Source organism: Opisthorchis viverrini, assembly GCF_000715545.1.
Source record: "Opisthorchis viverrini unplaced genomic scaffold opera_v5_61, whole genome shotgun sequence".
NCBI classification, from domain to species: domain Eukaryota; kingdom Metazoa; phylum Platyhelminthes; class Trematoda; order Opisthorchiida; family Opisthorchiidae; genus Opisthorchis; species Opisthorchis viverrini.
Genome location: NW_008751717.1, coordinates 1,753,107 through 1,773,781, shown reverse-complemented (window position 1 = coordinate 1,773,781; position 20,675 = coordinate 1,753,107). Strand labels below are relative to the sequence as shown.

The 20,675-nt window shown below is 41.4% G+C and overlaps 1 protein-coding gene across 1 annotated transcript in view; it reads left to right on the top strand.

Moving 5' to 3' along the window:
* Window positions 1-10,362: 10,362 nt before the first annotated feature.
* T265_13375 (hypothetical protein) overlaps window positions 10,363-20,675 on the top strand; it is a gene marked incomplete at both ends in the record, with an annotated part of 28,346 nt that continues 18,033 nt past the window's right edge. Inside the window, 3 exons of the mRNA XM_009168609.1 lie at window positions 10,363-10,568; window positions 15,599-15,695; window positions 19,987-20,108. Of these exons, the coding sequence (XP_009166873.1) occupies window positions 10,363-10,568; window positions 15,599-15,695; window positions 19,987-20,108 (425 nt within the window). The remainder of the gene's footprint in view (window positions 10,569-15,598; window positions 15,696-19,986; window positions 20,109-20,675) is intronic.

The following is a 20,675-nucleotide window of genomic DNA, read 5'->3' as shown; positions in this document are numbered from 1 at the left end:
TTATTGGTGACCTTTCACTCAGGTTTACGACCTGAATTTCCATTTTATTGCACATTCTTTTTGAGCCATTCCGGTGTATGAGCAGTCAGTTTATCCCCTGTAGAGGTAAGTTTTGTGAACATGGTATATCTAGCTGTACCACCAGAGTCATGTAGTTTTGCTCGCAAAATCTAGTCCAGTTTGATCTACGGTAGTTTTGCGGGCCTATAGATGAGCTTCAATAGAATCGCTCGTACAGACTCACAGTGTCCATAAGATAATCCGATGTAGAGCGATTTGATTCAGAGGCTCGGATGATGATGGCCACGAGTAGCTGAGAAACAGTGTTAGTAACATGTATCTAAACAAGATATAGAACCAAGTTTTCTTGAGCCAAGTAGTTCACTCTGAGAGAGTGGATCGTCCGGTTGCGGTTACTTATAAGCTACAATCCTTCTCAAACTATAGATATTACGGGCTATACAGTCATGGCCGCACCGATTGTATGTGAAGTAATTCCGGATGGCTGAATTATATATACGGACAATTCTTTCTCGTTTGACATGTTGTGCATTATTTCTGCTCTACGAAGTAACGTTTTCGTCGGGCCCCGATTATGTGTTTTCCATAGAGTCGGTCGAATTATGCGCATCGTTTTCTCTGTATAGTTCCTCTGCAGATGCAACTAACAGAGTCTCTTCCAAACTTCATGAACTCAAGCAAGCTTCCGTCATGTTTTTGCTCGCTAGGCTTAGGAAGTCTACCATGATCCCTTTTCAAGCTCTCGAAAATGAACTGAATCAGTGCTCAAAACCAAACCAAAGCCAACCGACAAACAAAGCTGAAAAGAGGACACGACAACCTGTATTTAACCGGATGCGTTTTCGGGGTGTACAGGTCTAAATACTCGAACGACAGCTACATTTTATCTCAAAATTTTTTGAGTTACTGAACTGAGATTCCGAGCAAACCTCAAAGTCTTAACTTTTGGTGTTCGTTTTTTATCTTTTGTTCTTCGTGGTCAAGCTAGGAGGCGAGCAGGCCTCATTAGTTGGTAAACATTCGCACTCATTAGTCTCATTAGGACCGCATACTACCGAAAATCACTGTCTCAGTCAGAGCGCTGCCTCATCCGAAACGCTATTCCACCCGGCACCAAACCCATTAGACTAAATGAAACAGCTGACAGTCGGTTGTGAGATTATGGTCGATGAGTATGAAAAAACATTATAAAAGCCTGTTGTCACAAAATTTCCAACCTTCTCCAAGACTGAGCTGGATCATAGTAAGTTACGATTGCTATTATATTCATGAGGATGAATAGTTTTGTTCAAAAAGCAGCAGTTGCTGAGCTTCAACTATGATTTTAGTAGGGGCTGAGATGGCTCAATTGGTTAGGGCGTGAATTTACCAACCGGGAGTTCCGTGGTTTGAAACCGACCTCTGCCTCTTGACTTCTCTAGTCTAGGCTTAGGCAACCTGGCAGTATCCCAGCCCTCGTGCTTCCCTCGTGTTGCATGGCAGCTAGGCACCGGAAGGGTGTTACAGCTGAACAATTTATTTTTTATGACCTTAGTGGTACTTCTGCTTCAAACTCTGGCTTATTTCAAATCAAAGTAATCCCATTTTGTGTCTATGTTCCTGAACAGACCAGGCTAAGAACTCTTCAGTCGGGGACTTATACAGTTTCAATGGTAACAATCAAAGTGTATACAGACTAGACTCTTTAAAATTAAACAGCCAACGGTGAACTGACCCAAAACAATTTCCTGAAAGAGTTCACATATACATTTTGTCGTTCTCGTGTTATAAAGTGACTGAACAAACTAGGTGATTCCTACCTGTTTGTTGTCAACATTCTTGTTTCCGAATTCCTACTGCATGTGTGAATAATGGGTATTAGAGTGAACATATTCGTCAAGGACAGCAAGCTATTGAGCGTTTGTTTTCATAAAACCTGACTGGGAGAGTTTTTCACACTGAATAAAAACCTGAAGGGATTATGCTCCGCGATTTGAATAAGAAGTATATCCGGGGCTATGAAAAGTATAATGTGTTGGACCAGACTAGCAGATAATACCACATATGTTTAATCTAATTGGGTTCATACGACCCCCAACGCCAAACATGGGCTGGAGCAAACAGCTTAAAATCTTAGGCTTCAATGAATGCTTTAGTTGATACACAATTTTACCCAAAATAACCTTCCAATAAGTATATTTTGTGTGAATTAAATATTCCCTTTGCGATGAAAATTAGAATATCATCTCAGATTCATCACATCGTGTCCTACGGACTTTTGAACTGCTTTTGGGCCGATCAAACAATTCTCGCTGTGGACATTCCTATTGGCTGATGGTGTTCTTGCGTAGATCACAAACCATAATATTGGTTGTTACTAATAAGGAGGGCTCAGATTCCGTGAGGAATACACGCGATTCGATATCTGGCCCAGTTTGCAAAAAATAGCCGAGCAGTTTCTTCGGTGCTCCTAGCTTTTGCCATCAGTCAGCTAACGAAACAGTTGTTAGAGGAATGGTCTAGCATCCAGATAGTTCCAAGAACCCGATAGCTAACTTGCAATACAATGATAATGATAACGTTATGTTGGGTGACGACTTTGAAAAACTCCAATCTGTGCTAAATAATCTGAATCAAAAAAGTAAATCCGTGTGAGTGAAAGTCAATAAGTCCATGGCCGAGCATTCCAACTGAATGAACATGCGTATTTAGTCGGTCTATATACTCGGTCCAGTAAACCGCAAACTTTAAAATACGTCGTTTCCATCTTATCTGATGAACAGGTCAAAGAGTAAATGTAGGCATATCCTGACAAGTGTTTACTCAGCTAAACTGCATTTTGCGGAAAAGAACTTAAGCTGGTGTGCACACTAAAATCCTGAGTTGTATTTTAACACAACCATCTGTCTGGTCCTAAATTATGTTTGAGAACCATGGCCTCTATGGATTCAAAATGTCAGAAAGCTGGAGCTGAACACTATGGTATTCGACGTATTATGAGATCTCATCGTCTGGAGGTGCCCTGTGGTAAGATGCTGATCGTTGTTATGAGTTACGACGTCTAAGTAAACTCCTTCAAGAACAGTCATTTAGGGGTTTCTGGTACAGAAGCCATATCGAAATCAAAAAGCAAAATTTGTCTCTTTCACCATGTCAAGAAGGATATTATCGCCTCAAACGATGGGTGGAAACCCGGCTGGTTAAGGCGAGTGATGCTTAGTTCTTTCATTTAAAAGTGAAATGGTAGTCCGAGGGACGAAAGTTTATCATAGGAAATTCAGTGATGATATCGTTGAATGTGATTCTTATGCAAAGAGAGATATGCTGTGCGGTAAATTTTGATCCTTAAAATTATTAGACTGTCGTTTGGGAAGCAGAAATAAATAAAATCCCCCTATTATATGTTACAAACTTCTTTTTCAGCAATGTAGAAATAGTTGCATTTACCTCTAGACCATTCCATCTTTTTTGTCCCATCGTAGGATGGGATGCGATCTAAGTTGTTTATTTCAAATGACCTTTCGAGAAACAAACGCTACAGCCGACACTCCATCTACACCTAAGCCAACCATATTGTGACAAGCACTTTTACATCTTACTAATAAAGTGCCCTTGTAAATGAAGTGTGTTTATATTCTAGATTTCAGAAAGCTAGTTATTACTCATTGAAGCTGCAATTAAGCAGCCATCTGTTTGAAGAATTATGTCCGGCGTGATTTTCGCGCCACTGTTGCTGCTGATCGCATCGACTGGTTCAGCATTCGAGGCACCCCAACGTCCCGTGTGGTATAAGGTACAAACAATTTCTCCTCTAGCAGTTCCCCCAAGCAACCACGATTTGCACAAAGTGGTCCATTTGAAGATGGGATTAAAATCAAAGATGTCTGGAGCGAGGAGATCATAAAGTTAGATAATCACAAAATTATGGTAAGAAAAATTTTAATGCTTCAAATCAGGAATTATTTTGTTTTTGTTTTTGTATCTTTTACATATTTAGATTTCATAAGGGGGACGCCGGATAAATATTTTTGACATCAGAAATACAGATTAATGTTTACGGAATCGAGCTGGGTGGTATCCATCCCACGAAACTTATCAGGAATGTGAGTGATCAGAAAAAAGTATGGACTTCAACAAGTGGGTCATTCCCACTGGCCTATTGGTGCGCAGATGTATTTACGAACACTGTGAAGCATTGCTATTTTAAAAACGCACAGATTCTCTTCACATGCATTAGCTCGTTTATTATAAAACACACTATAATTCAATTGTGCAACCTGCTAGATGGTGGTCACGAGTGGAGAGACACAACACCAAGTAGCACCAAATCAAAGCCTTCAAAAAAGACTTGTTATGTATTCTGTCAAATGGAGAGTTAGGCCAATTGCTGAATGGATACCCGTACTTGTGTAACTAAGTATACTCTCTAATGTTTCGGAAACAAGTCTTCATATAATTCTCATGACATTTTTATGCCCAGCGCTTTTTAACAACCTGCGAAACATACATATAATTTTCAGCATTTATTGATCTTGCCTCAAAAAACTAAGCATATATCCTGACGTTTAAAAACCTTCTACCAATCACAGTATATTCATGAATGTATGAGTCAATAGTTCACTGGGTTCGCCTATCCAAACTAGATAAAGGTTACCGTATTCATCAAGTCAAGTCAAGTCATGTCTTCTTTCTTCATTTTTCGCACAAGACGTGCGATGGTGGTTCCCACAACTCAGGCGGGTTGGAATATTCTTTCTTCATTTTTTGCGATGATGGTTCCCACAACTCAGGCGGGTTGGAATATTGACAAGCAGTGAAGCGAGCCAGGCTGAGTTGAAAATGCACTTTCTCCCTTTGGTATATGAATTGAAACAGCAGCGCTGCAATGCATTCAGACTTTTGTAGGGACTTAGGAGTGACTAATACTCTATTTGATGCTCCATTATGCATAACTGCGTCACCTCCGACCAATAAAGGGCCGGTAAGCAAATGACATATAGTTTGGAATCTTAGTGTCAGTTGGGATTGATACCCAGAATCCGCCAGGTCATTTAATTTTAAAGCTCGTTTGCAAGAATTCGTCACTAACCGTTTTCAACCAACCGCTTACTGACGAATGTTTTTACTGATTTTGTGTTTGGATAGCGTGATGCAGTGAAGAAAGCAACCAAAGTATGGTCTGAAACCTTAGCTCTCCGGAACAAAAGAAAAGACAATTTAGTGATTCCAAGGTAATTTTTTCTTTAAAAATCTGTTTCGTTAATTAAATCACTATTTTGCAACTTGGGATGTTAGCAGTGAGCTGTGAGGAAATGGTCGAATAGAATTTAAAACGTTTTATTGGCAGCATATTGCAATTAATCCACGTCTTAAGCTTTTAGGACCATTAAGTTGTAAACCTTGGAGTTTGAACCATCCCTCTCTGAAGTTTATGCAATTTTGTGGATGCGATGAATGCATATAATTGGCTGCCCCGAAATGAAAAGAAATTAAGCCTCTACTTTCAGAAAATGTCGTTACACAGAATAACAAATTGCAGATATTGTGCACGAACTATCAAACTGCAAACCTGTGACAGATGTATCATGTCCAAAACAAGCCCATCAAAAAAGACGATGCACTCTACATTAGGGTTTCCATACTTGACCAACTCGTGGCAACTGAAACATTTGGATAGCGATTGTGAAGCAACTTCGAGTAAGGGTTACAGTTATACTTTTAAAGTGCTTAGTTTAAAGTCTTGTCTTTCCTGTATACTTCCCGGAGTGTGAGAAGATTTGAAAACTTAATTGAAAATTTCGTCCTGTTGATGAAAAGCGGGAGCTAAGAAGCAGAGAAGCATTGCACGTCAGTTTTATCCTTATTGGACCTCTTCAGTAGTGCGAATCTCACAAAATAATTCTATAGAGTCTTCAACCAAAGACGTCCCGGTTGGTAGTTTGAGCACGTACCGTTTTGGGCACCAACCATCTGATCAGCAGAGAGATTAACTCACACCTAGACAGGACTCAGAGCCGCTCATCCTCCAATCGCGGAACCCACATCGGCTGCCATCACGTAGGAGTGCACTGCTGACGGTTCTCAATAAGAATGAAGCGGCTATACGGTGATTTCAGCACAGAAGTGCTTCACTCTTAGAACGGAATCTTGGAGACTAGTTTGCTTCTCAGCACAAAATATTTTCTCATAAATTTAGCAGAATTGGATGGGTCCGAGGGTCACAGCCGATTGCAATCATCCTATTCTTGTCTCTAAAACTGATGATTTGTGAGGATCCTGGGAAAAATCCAGCCCGGTTTTTAATGGGAGCTGTTCAGGCCTTCTACATTTCTTCATTCAGGTAGTTTTTCAAGCAGTTTAAATAGCCGCGAATATGCTGACGTTCAGCCGTTTGCAACACAGTAGCTTACATTCAGCGAAGTAACATTAAGTGGACCAGATAAGCGGCATCCCTTGGGGTTAATTGTCGATACTCTACCAACCATAATGCGAAGGATACAGGAGAAATCGAGCGATGATTTATTGTTAAATATTAAACACACAAGTCACCAACCGCGAAGGATACAGGAGAAATCGAGCGATGATTTATTGTTAAATATTAAACACACAAGTCACCCACAGAAAATGTCAGCTGTGGGTTTTTTCTGGTGTACAGAAATTACTAAATCGGCAAAAATTTTAGTGCAAAATGCCTATGTGTGACGGTATAGTCCGATTTATTTGGCTTACTGAATATCGTATGGTAGGATGGAAGCCACCCAACTCCCATACTGTCCCCTCATTGTTGCTTCTGGCCAACCTCCTACCCGCTGGGAATGTAGTGATTTCTCAACAAGGTAACGTTTAAGAGGGAATGGTCTACGATAAAGGCTATGTGGTAAACCATCCTCAGGTTTGTTTCTGAGGTCTACCAACTTCACTCGTACTTTCCAGGAGAGTGTGATCGTCAGTCTTTCTTTCAGGGAAGGGGCAATGACGAGTAATTCCTAGATAAAGCCAGATTTAAGGACCATAAATTCGTCTTCATTGCACTTTTCACCCTGTGAACAATCTACCTTGGCTTGTATAGCCACATACCTGTGGAATAGCCGGATTTTTCGTCATTTTTTTTCATTACCGTAATAATGCGCCAAATACGCTTTACCTGACTCCCACCAGTCATACCAGAAGAACGCACGCTCATCTCTTCCTCTGAACATCGTACTGTTTCCGACATACTAATTTTAGCGCGTGAAGTTGGATGTAATATTTATAAATGGGTGCCACAAATGTTTTGGTTTCTTTCAGTTTAATTCATTCTGCTTTATCACTCAATGCTGACTTGCCCAGTAGACCGTTCTCCAAAGAAACTTTAGTAGTACAAGTTACGAACGCACAACGGACGCTATATTGTCCCATGAAATCAAGCATCAGCTGTGACAACACAGATATACGAGACCAATCTCAGTTCCCACTGTCAAGAAAATTCACCTTGACTTATCAGAACCCCCTTTCTTATCTTCCTTTGGTCGTCCTCGCGAGGTGATGCTTGCGAAAGACGCAATCAGTTTCTAATCAAATTCACCATGACCACAGAAACCGAATTGGTAAATGTACGAAATTACTTATCATAAATTGTGTCAATAGGGAAGCTGCATTTATTTTATAAGCTCGGTTACCGAAATATGAAAACGAATGTCTGTTGCACTAGCCAGTCAGCATGTTGCTAACCAACGCCATGGAGATATGGGACAAGTGTGCGCACAGTGTTCAAGCCCTGTGTGGCTATAAGCTACCCATCAGCTTTCAGCTGGTTCAGTCTGTCGATGTCTTGGAAGCAAGCTGTGATAGAAAACCTTGACCATATTCTGTACGGAAGAATAGACACGTGTTTTTGTAACAGTGGTGCGTTTGTGTGTGAACAAAACGTAGAACAATATAACGACATGTGTGTTGCAATGTTTTGATTAATGGGAAAATTGTTATTGGTATGCATCGTCTCGGCGTAGATCCACGGCAACAGATCACACCCGTTGGCGGAGCGAAAGGAGCCAGAACGTCACCAAAGGGCAACAGTTAATCTAACTGATCAGTGATTCTCACTGATCATGATGAAATATATTGAAAATCAATAAAAATCATTGTGCCATGTTTCCCCTGCCCCAGACATATTGAAACGGTCATCCAAAAAATACTGCTACTACTACTCCCCTCGAAGAAGAGGCGGAAATATATAAGACACGGATGAAACCCTTGAGGACCCAATAGTTTCAAAAATGACTACGTTGCTCTGCAACAATGGACACCGTAATGACGCAGAATGACTAGTTTAATAACAAAGAAAATCAAAGATACCGAAAGCAGAGTTGGTGAACCAACTTTTCACATCAGTGAAACGATGTCGTGTTGGTAAAAAGTTTACAACATCAAATAAAGTCAATCTCGCGAAAAAACGATCAGTGTACTCCTATTAGATCCCCACAATTTTTGTGTTGTGACTCAAAAACCTGCTAACTGTGAATTGCTTACACTAATATCTGTCAAGACCTTTTTTCTCAAACCACTTCAAGGGGTTGCGATGAGAATGGTTTTCTCTATCGGGATGGAAAGAGATGCTGTAAAGTACAATGTGCTAATGAAACAAAATGTGGAGATAATCAAATCCCTCCACCGCTGCTGGATGTGAGTTGTCGAATTGAACTTACTGTTGAAAATGTATATGAATTTTAAATACGTAACGGAATTGGACAGGTCGCCATTCTGCGTGCATTATTTCTCAAGCTATACATGTAACTCTCCGTTCAATGGGAAACCAGCCTGAGCTTCGAATACTAAGATACGGTTCATCTGGCTTGATCGTCGTATTCAAATGTTTCGAAGGAACACTCGTAAGTGTGGATGTATTCGACACGAAATATCGTTTAGCACAAAAAACGAACTTGCGGAACTCGTACACTGTTTTTTTCAACATTGTGGACTCCCCGCATCACAGAAGAGGTTTTTCGGAATTTGTCTGAAGCACAAACAAGAGACGTTCTACGAGTCACGTAAGTACTTCATGAAAACGAGCAAAATATGTGTGACTGTAAATAAACGTACATTTAGGATTCCTCGGAAGATTATTCTTTTGGCAGTATGACTTTTTGGCTAACTAACGACTGCGTCCAGTCAGCCTTGACATAAAACTGACACCTTGTCGTGTTGGTGAGGCTTCAGATCTGTGGTGATCGTTCGGGTACTACTGGCTGTATGCTAGTAAGCCACGTTCTAATGATACCGGAAAAGTTAACAAAAAGGACATCGATGAAGAGTCACTCGTTTCCGTATTGTGAGAGACTGTTATTTGTGGAGTTTTGTCAATCAACGGCGTTTGTGGAGCCAACGTGCCCCAACTTGGCTGCCGAAGGCAGAGTGTACATTGCTGCGTTCCGATCTGTCCCACCTTAAGGATCAGAGACGTACCAGTGATATAGTAAGTCTATAAAAACGGTTTTTGTCCATCAATGCCTCCAGAGCATGGAGCAGATATGGTTGGAGCGTAAGGCGACCGACTCGCGTTCCGATCTGTCCCACCTTAGGGATCAGAGACGTACCAGTGTTACAGTAAGTCTATGAAAACGATTTTTGTCCATCTATGCTTCCAGAGCATGGAGCAGATATGGTTGGAGCGTAAGGCGACTATGTCAGATGATTTTCAGGCAGAGTAATTTTCCATTGATAGTTCAATCGGTCGCAGTTTTCTAGCTACATACATCGCATGCCAGATGACTATCTAGCTCACAAAGTCCTCTTTATTTTGCTGTGTATCCGATAAGGACGGTCCAGGGATGGTTAGTTCATGAATTAGCTCTAAAGCATGAAGACATCTGATCAGTTGAGTAGCTTTGGTGAGTTGCTTTGGACGGGAACCCTGACCGAGAAGGACAGATGTCGCCGATCTTAACCAATTCGATTCACTTTGTTCTGTCAGACTGATATATTGTGTCAGCATCTGTCCCATTTTAATCAAGTACCTTTGTGGGCGGCTCTTCCACAGCCAATCGAGTCTTCTGCAAAAGTTGCTTACAGTCTACAGCAGCCAGCTCGTAGGCACTTCTCAGTGGTGGGCAGTGGACTGCGCTTTATTTACAAAACGCCTCCCACTAATCCGAGAATACGTCCAAAATTCCAGGACAGCAGATTTTTGATTATTAAACATGAAGGTTGTCACGATTTGGCTTTCCGTCGAAACTTTAGCTTTGCTAAAAGCTTTCTGTGAGGCCCGTGGAAATAATCAGTAAACTTTCGAACACCAAACGTGAGCTAATGAAGTTTCAACACCTGAAACACTAAAAACCGCATGTATTTATTCGTTTTCAAATTGAATTTTGCTTTCATGGAAGTATGAAAACACTTAACCCATCTCCAATCTATTTCCACCAACAGGAATGTAGAATATGCACAGATGAAGGTTCCAGGGTCACTATACCAAAGGGAGCTGGATTGCCCAATGTGGATACCCTCCTATACATTGTGAAGGGAAAAGACAGTCTTTGTAACGTAACAATTGCCGCCCAAGAGCTATGTGCTCAGGAACATACAGAAGACAGGTAGGTGTCATAAGGACTATTTTTTCGGCGTACATAGAAACCAGGAATTCCTTTGTGCAGCACAGAAAGGGAGTGGGAAATGAAATTTAGTCACCATATAATCTCTTATGACTGCAACAAATCAAGTACCGGAACAATATTAATTGCTTTCGAAAACCACACCCTCAGTCATGCTGAAAAATGAAAAAAAGTCTCATTTAACGATGGAAAATTCTCCAAAATAGGGTTATATTTTGTTGGTAACCAGAGTTTTTATTGACCGCAGAAGGGTTGAAAGTTTGTGCCTCTGGAAACGAGGTATAACGTTTATCGAATTCCACTGGACTGCTTTCAAGCAGCCAGATAGCAGATAACCTCTGCTGCGAAAGGCGTTTTCTTTACACACTGAAGCTTGAAATGCTTGTTGTTCGAAGAAATGTTCAAATTCAGTGTCAACTGATCGGTTCATTGGTTATCCGCCTGGGGGCGTCAAGAAAATTCCAAATTTTTTAGTCAATTAGTCAACAATAGCAGGAATGCATGTATTTCTATCCAGTTAACGTTGCTAATTCAAAATAGCCTATTGTCCACTGGCTCGATAGTTTGGATGGTCATAAATCAAACTGTGGTGCTCACCACAGCTCACCACAGGAAATCGCTGACTGATTGTTTTGTTGTTCGTATACTGCTTACACTTCCAGCCAATCAGATATAAGCTTTGGATGCCCCACTAATATGGCGAATCGGGGATCGTGGAAACAACGCTACCTGCCGGCTACTGCACAGAGAATCATTCGGCAGTTTAGGCCTCTGTTGTTCCCAGTGCCTAAAGAACCCTTTCTCACACCAAGTCAATTGTTCAGAATCTCGTATCCACAATGTACACGGTGACGTACTTCAAATGCGCATGCTTGAGTCTTGACTGTGACAGCCGTTTACGTCTCCACTCCTACAAACATGTTACATGTGAAAAAAAAAGACTTTCTGTTAGTAGGGACTTACTGGCACATCTGAATTGCTGAACATGAGGACAGAACGCATCAAACGCTTGGTAATTTTAGGCTGGACTAATTTTTTGCAAATCTGTGAGGCTCGTAAAGTTCGCCTTCGAAAACCAGCTCATCTTTAGCATTTTCCTTCTCCGGTATCCAAAAAACTTACTGGCAAGGTACTTAAACAAGGGATACATGACTTCCTTGGCAGGCTGTCACACGAAGGGCCTCATTAAATGAGGATAATGGATTTGAGGGAGTAGATGATTTTAGGAGTCAAGGAAGACAGATCACACCCTTGTGCGATATGGGACTAAGCCATAATTTGCTACTGCACGAAAGAAAGCTCGTGTGAATTGTACCATCATGGTACAGTTTAGTTGTGTCAAAAACCAACAGATACTTTCAGATATCGTCATCCACAGAATAGACGCTAGCATCATTAATATAGTTTGCTGAGTTGAACTACCGTTTAGGAGCACTGATGACTGCTACGCATCGAATAACTCCAGGCGAGACCCGCTACGTGCGGTGGCGTTGTAAATACCGATTTATCCATAAAAAATTGCAATTTGATGCGTTTCACGTGTTCCAGTCGCGCGATTGTCTAAGACAAATTGCACCTCAGTGATGGTTACATTTAACATCAGACATGGGAACTAAACAGATATTTGATGGTTTAAGCAAACCTCTGTTCTGTATGCATGGAACTAAGCATATTTCGTTCCCAACAAAACTGCTGTGCGACCTAAATGGAGAACTTCTCAGCTCCGATGACGGTAAGGTGATGCGATGGATGGAATACATCTTGCGCGTGGTAAAACATCTTAAAACCAGACCAGGAATCTCAAAACTAGCCAGGCCTTAGCATTGTATGACGTCAATTGCGAAGACCCAGATGATCTAGGGTCCCCTTGGTCTTTCATTAAACAACAAACAACACACCTCGAGGGAGACGGGATCACTCTGGAGGTTGTAGACGGCGTGTCGCTCCACGGAAACGTTTATTCAACCTGGGAACTAAACTGTATTTACATAGCGCTGAAACATGCTACAAGACATGACGACCCGAACGGAAGTTATTTCAGGACTGCTTGCATGGTAATAGTGAATAAAACGTATGCGTTCATTGGGAACAAAGTTCCCTTCAAGTGGCAGTAAGCGAAAGATGTCAGCTAATGATAAAGCCACTGAAAACCTCCACGTATACACGAATTAGCCATCGAGTAGTTTACGCCATGAGTTTGTCAAATACCACTGATACTCCTCAGTTTTTGCCTCCAAATGGTATCCAGCTGTAATAAAGGTATCCTCATCAGCTTAGTTCTCGGTCTGAGCCTCCAAAGGTAGCATTTTTATCAAAGCAAACATACCGTACATTCACGCCCAAAATCAAGTCAAGAATACATATACAGTGCGTCGTATATAGAGTGTATGTGGCGACAACCTTCTGGAAATTTAGACGCCTACTGGATACGCCATTTGCAATCGGCAGTCAACTAATTCTGGGTCATGATTGGATGTTGGGCCCAAGCGTTCTGTCAATCAGGGATCGGGCCATATGCCCCAACTTTTGGCCAATCTTCTGCGGGATAGACTTCTTGGCCACAGCAGCGCCTAGCTGCTAGCTGCAAAGTGGCGACGGTGTAGAATCCTACCTGAAATCAGCTAAGGTGCAAACTCAAATCGAGTATCATGGAGTACCTGATGACATGGATCTCTTTGTTGGAAGAACTTCAAAGGGGTCCAATAATTGGCACAATACGCAATGATTGTATAATAAGAAGCCAACACTACGATAACCGATTCCCTTCCCCCAGGCTGCTTAGAACTAACTTAAAGGCCTCTACAGTTAAAATTGGCCTGATTGGTCAGTATAATTTTCTCGAATACCTCGGTTCCACTATCTCATCCGAAAGCATCAGTGAAGAAAAAAATTCAGTGAATAGGGTCTGGTGTGCCTTCATGCATTCAGACATGGCCTTTTGTACAGCTATTCACCCCGGCCTAAATACTGCTCGAGAAACTCGGCCCCTGTGGAGTTAGACTTTTTTAGTCATTGATTACTCCATCTTAAACCAAGAATGCATCTATTGTAGGCATCTGAAAACGCTGTAAAGAGCTACCGCGCTGAACTAATCCATTCAACGTATATAAAAACATTCGTTTGGTCATCTATTACGTTTGAACGATGATTGTGCTCTCGAGTGCGCTTACACTTGTACAATGTGTCCGGGATTAGGTTGTTCCCTATTGTCTTGGTTCAATGTGGCTAAAGACAGAAAGATACAATTCGGCGCCCACGTGGCCTCAGAGTCTATTAGTAAAGCCATCGTAAAAACACTATTTGTACTTTCGTTACAGTGGATCGCCGTATTTAAGCGGCGTTCATTTATGGCCTTTATGAAGCTGGCATTTACATGCCAGATGGTGCCACTCATAATGACACAACAGCGTTTGAGTGCATCTAATTCTATAAAAGTTTACCCCAGCCACATACTGAATGTCATTCTTGGAACCATGTTGATTGAAGAAAAACTGGGTCAGGGTAGGAATGCATAAGGAAGCCAATATAAAGCATATGCAAGATTTCTGTTCTACTTGAACTGGCCTCAGTGTGACCTCAATATGCCATTTATACATACCGGCTATTTCTGGCTCTTCATTTAGTAGTTCTTCAGTTCACCAAATAGGTTTAAAGAGACGCGTATCGGGCATAATTCCAGAGGAGTTTAGCCCAGCCATTTCTATGCGAGTTGGAAGCGATCTTGTTAGCATCGGGCCAAATTCAGTTTTAAAAGCTATACCAAATGACCAGGAGTTCACCTTTCGCGGTATCCCTGTCACATAATATCAGGTACGTGACTGGGAAGTCAGAAGACGAGTAATCGAACAGTGCTTGGTAAAAGGATGAGACAGGAAACAAAGAAGAGCGATATTTACTCCATAGACACCGTGGGCTTATAGGGGATAGCCGGCCTTCAAAAGTTACTGCAAGAGTGAACGACATTTCGCAAATAAAATCCGACAAAGACACCTCGGTTCCCATTGTTAAGATTGTACTTAAGGCTGTACCAAGTGAGGGAACATTACCCTGAACAAATTAACCTTGGATTTTTCTATAGGAACAGATGCTAGACTGAAGGGCTACTCGGGGAACACAAAAAGCTAAGGATTTTTTACGTCCCGTACGAATGAAACCCACCCCAGAATGCAGCATTTTGAACAGACCGCATAAGTGGGTCAGCTTACTGAAAAACACTTGCGCTAACTGAAACATCTACTCAACAATTTATATCCATCTCCTTACCCGGTGGATTTTAAAAGAGACAGACTGGTACAAAAAGGGTGTAATTTGAGCACCACTCTTGAATTGGTTCATTGGTATGAAGTATTAGCTTCAAGAACACAGCCACGTGTAAAAAGGTTCATGGAAGACGTCTACACAACTATTCTGTGCGAAGAAGGACGTTGAGTATCCATCTAAATGAGTAGAAAATTATACTAGTAAAACTCTCCCCTATTCAGAGGAAATTTGTTATTCCCTTTCGCGAACTGATTTGGTAAACTACAGTAGGAACAAATAGCCATGAAAAGTATAATTATAAACGTTCATACAAAAATAGGCAATTCCGGACGGGTTCAAAGAGTTAAAGGCCACAGTCGGTTTTTACTTGGACTCATTGGAAAATGGAACCGAATTCTTCCCGGTTTGTAAACTAACACGTGTGAAGAATTTGCCTACTCATGAGTAGTTCGAGGATGGCAGAACTCTTGTGAAACAGACTGACTGCTGAACTGAATTCTGCTAAGTACAGTTGTCTTTGGATAAACTGTACTCGTACTCAGTGATTACCTTAATTGAGGCGAGTATCCTCGCCTGCACATAGTATGCAATCGTTTTACTGGTGCTATAACTTGAAGGAATATAATTGCGAGCGCTCATCCCCATTCTCTACTACATTATAAGCATTTCAACGGTTACGTTTAGATGTCCCCGGACTTTAGCCCCTGACGGAAAAGCATGAAAAATGTATAACGTTTTCCCACCTCTTCCAGACCCGTGGCTGCATTCATCTCCATATGTCCGAATTTGTTCAAATATCCCAGAAGATTTCAGACAGATGTTATGGTACACGAAGTCTGTCACGCGCTGGTAAGCCTACATTATTTGATTTTACTAGTTAGAACATGGATTCTTCTGAGCCTCCCTCTCAAGATTTCATACCAAAAATGCATCTGCAGATTACGAATGATACTGCCTGTATAAATGAAAAAATCCAGATTGATTAATCTATGCTGATATCTGATAGTAAGATGTAGGAATTATACAACAGAACAATACGAAATCCAACCATATTCTACCAGGCATATTCAGAATACGATACCCTGAAGATGACATTGACTGGGTTTCTAAACACTTGACTTTGCATTGTTAATCTGTCCGTAGGTATGCTGTCATCTTGTTAGTACGTCGGTACTATGGGTCAAATCAGACGAGTAAAGCTGGCATTCTAGAGGGCACGTAAGACTTCACTGGACATAACGATGACCGAAGCTCTGAAAATCCACGGATGTAAACCCAGATATACGCAAAGCTACAGTCGCAGGACGTATGTTGCACGCGAACCCACGACTTTCCGATTCCAGGTCGAGTTCTTCTTTCACCTCATTAGTCTCAGATCGAGACCTCACCATTTAGCGCTCAGAGAGATAACTAACGGATAATACCCTCAGTCTTATTGCATATCCATAATCCAAGAGTTGTTTTTAAGAGAAATTTCCATTTTAAACTATATTTTCATTCGCCGACAACTGCAGTTTCTCCCAAAGCTCGTCCTAACGTAAAATGTATGTTCTAGGGCTCTTAATCACACATTTTACTTATAGGGTAAACGGCAAAATAGATTATTCTGCTCTTATTTCGGTTTTAATAATTCCAAACGAACTATCACACTATGAGATATTGACGAAATTGTTACTGCTGGTGTTTGGATAATTCCGAACTCTTGCTGCGCTGGTCGTATCGTGGTAAACGACTTGAATGCTGTCAGATACATCAAGACCGCTGAGTGCAATACATAAGTATAGCATGTCGAATGAAACGGGTGGACTGCAATTTAGAGAGCGGAGGGTGTGAGCTACTTTTACATACGTTAAAAGTGAGCGGTTATATCAAAGTAGGCTGCATTCCACGAGTTTATACTCATCGCCGCCAATGGATGCGCTGTTCCTTACTTAACACTACGTCTGGTGATCTGCCGAAAATTTCTGTTCACCAGAGAAGCAGGATATTTTGAATACTTGTGTCACTGAAAATTTGTTCCGGCAATCCGTTGAACATTCACTCGAAAATCAACGCGTCCCCTATGAGTTGCGTGCAGAAAGAAACCATGATAATTCTACCCTATTTTACTGAAGAGTGCATTATAGCCCCTTGACGCCAGTTGGTTCCCAGATGGGAATTTGAAGAATCGTTTTATATCCTTGACAATTGCTTTCTAAACCCGGAGAAAGCCTGTGGTATTCATCGCGAAATCACTCGGAATCTAAATGAAAAATTTTGATTCACTCGAAGTGATATTATATGTCAAGGAGTCAATTTAATGTGCACGTAATGTATGCCTTATATGATGTGCTTTAGACGCCCTCCACACTGGTTGAACCAAAGTGAACCCTGGTCATACTGTGCTGCTAAAGCTATTCTCGTTTTATAATAAAAAGTTTCTGGTCTTCATGATCACTGTACTCACAGGAGATTGCTTTAGGAGCAATAAGTTGAAATCAACCTAGTTAGGCGATATCTGTTGCTGTTAGAATTTGCACCCAAACCAAATTTATCTTCGAGTAAGGTCTCAGCAGACAAAACATTAAGTTAAACGAACCTCTTTGCAGGAGTCGTGCAAAAGAGAACGACTCACTGTGAACTCAATGTTCGATTATTCTCGTTTAAGGGGAAACATGCACAATCAATCACTATGGGTTGTTTTCGCTGACTACACGGTCTGTTCGAGTGCCTAAAGCAACCCTAGTGTTTAGCTAACCCGGTAGATATGATCGTAATTCAAGGGCATACGATACACTTCGCTCAGTCAGAAAATAAATAACATAGTTCTATCAGAATTAGTTTATTGTTCGTCCTTACCCTGAACTTGGTATTACAGTTCGGAATCGAAATCACTCATAGGGCAAATCGCTAACTTTTGAAATGCTTTGTTTTATGAGTCTTCTTTATCCACGTAATCAACTTCAGGCGAGTAACTTAACCTCAAGAGGATGATGAAATGCCAAATTGGGTTATAAACTCAGTGCGGTGCGCGTAGTTTGCGGATAAGCTAAAGAATCCTCGGAATGTGGATCACTGTATGCCTCTACATCGTTTTACGAAACTATATGGTTAGTTGAAGATAGTTATGGTCATGAGTGAACATACCGAAAAGAAAGAAAGGCAAAGAGTCACTGTTTTGTATTGGGTCTTAACAAAGTGATTCTATTTGGGAGTATTGCAATATTGTCAGCTTAAACGGAACATTAGGGCAACGCTCTTAATCGCCCGAATCATACCCGTCCTCATATGGATCAAATTTGTTGTGGAGACCTCCTGCATGTCAGTTTCTCAATTAATGATGCCCTAAATTTTTCTCTCCAAAAATATTCTACGTCTCGACAATCCCCTTAAATGTGAAACCCGGTAAAACAATCGTTCAGCTGTAACCCTTTCAGTGCCTAGATGCCATGTTAGCCGAAGGAAGCACGAGGACTGGGATACTGCCAGGTCGCCCAAGCCTAGACAGAGGAAGTCGAGAGGCAGAGGCCGGGTTCGAACCACGGACCTTCCGGTCAGTAAATTCGCGCTCTAACCACTTGAACTATCTCGGTAACTTGAACCCGGTAACTGCATACTTGTTTTCACATTCGGAGTGTTAGTCAGTATAGAAGCGGTGCGACTGAGGATTTGGATATAACTGAAACGATTATTTGAGTTACTGCAACTTTGGATCCAAGACGAACGGAGTTGCAGTTGAAACCAGGAGTACGTCTTAACTATCGGGTGCACTTTTTGTGGCAGTTACCTTTCAGCTCTACCTGGTTGAGGTCTTTTTTTATCGTTTGCATGATTTTACTAACGTGTCTCTTGGTCATTCTGTCACCGAATTTGGAATGTGCGGTGAGAGCTAACCACTACCTACCACGAACAAGCGTGTTGTGATAGACTCCAGCACTAAAATCAACTATGTAACCACAAGCGACTGAACTCCTTGTTACTATGTCAGACGCCGCTGTCCTGAACTTACTACGGTCAACTCATGCCACAGTAGATGACATAACGAATGTTGCAGAATCCGACCTCTATAAGGGTCCTGAGAAAAGCCGTAAATAAATTGAACTTAATGTGATTAACGAATCAATTTAAGTGTACATTTTTTCATTCACAGGGAAAAGATTTGATCTTCTACATAGAATGGATTTGGAAACATGTATTCGCTGTGTGCAGACGTGCCTAAAGTAACGAGGGAAAAATTTCAGTCTGGTATTCACAGAGTCTTCCTGTGAGATTCATAAGAGCAATCCCCCCACTCAGTTCCCACCTGGGTCCGTTTAGGCTTTAGTAGTGAGTAAAGCAAGTAGTTCGACTTACCACGTAAAAGGACTAATAAATGAACGGATTCGGCTTTTCCCGAATATACTGAGTGATTTCGGATCATGATCACTTGAGCAGGACAAATTGAAAGCAGTACTTCAGTTTGCTGAAAATAGATGAAAAATATGTGCCGATAAATAGTAACTACATATTAACCTACATATTAGCAGCATCAGACTGTTTGCTACAGGTCCACGAACCAAATTCCCAAATTCATTGAGGGAATTTTGAAAGAGTATGAAGCTGTGATCCAACTTGCTGGAAAAACCTACACGTGCAAGCGGACAATCGTTTTTTGCAACTGCTCATCGATTTATGTGGAATACATATTAGCAACCAAGCCATTGGCTTGGACTTTATCCGAAGGTCCAAAATGTGGGAAATCTTGTAAAGCTTGGTCACAGTGCTTTTTGTCTCGTACATGGTATGGATTGAACGTGTGAGCACTAGATTTTCTGGCTCCAAGCCTGCAGATGACAATTAAACTTCAGCTGATTTGAGGAAACTGAAAATTATGATACATGTCATATGGGGGATAAATTACGCAGTCCAAAAATATATGTCCTTGTTCTTACCGGATGAAGTTAGATACTCCATGTCGATCATACTTGCGAATGTGGTTAGCGTACCGGGAAAATATTGACAAGGATTCTGACATTCCTTTGCATGCTACTTGTAACGCAACTGTGAAAGCGTTGGAGTTAAGACATCTAGCTGATAGGACTAGCGGTCACCTTTCTTTTTGGGTTTTAGTCCCGTACCGAGATCTTTCGGTTGACCTACTTCATTCTATGTTTCATTTAAGGGGGTGTCAATATATCTGTACCCGTACCTACGAAAGGAAGATGGGACGCCGCAAACTCCACGTGATCCGGAAACCAACCTACCGAATTTGGGAATGTTCGGAAAAGACCTGTACTATTCGGGGTAAGTAAATAATTCATTTCTTCAGATCAGTGAAATGCCCATCGGGCCAATTTGTGTATACTTAGCATGTTCATCGATACCCACCTGCTTCCATAACCTAACTTGGATTTTCAGAGCCCGCAATGGGAATTTGTATTGTGAGCTAAATTGAAAGCGACCTGTACATGGCTGAACTCGAATTGATCTTTCTTTAAAGCAGCTAACTACCATATCCGCTATATTGCAATTATTGACAGACTGGAACTAGGCAATACAATACCTCTCTTTACATGAAGGCCACGCCTGGAGAATGCCTCAAAAAACAGACTCGGCTCCGGAGATTCCCATTCAGTGTTCAAAAGAAAGCCTCAATCGTGGAATAATTCGGGGTGGGGGCAACATATTTTGTGGAGGTGATTTGGTGTACACGGCTTTGCTGACAACGAGCGTTCCATGGTAGCAAAAGCACCAATTATTCGAGCTGATAATTATCTATCCCAATAAACTAACACTCGGCAGGCGCCACTGAAGCTAGTTCACACCATTTTTCAAACTCTTACTTTGGCAACATGATGACTATTCGGATGC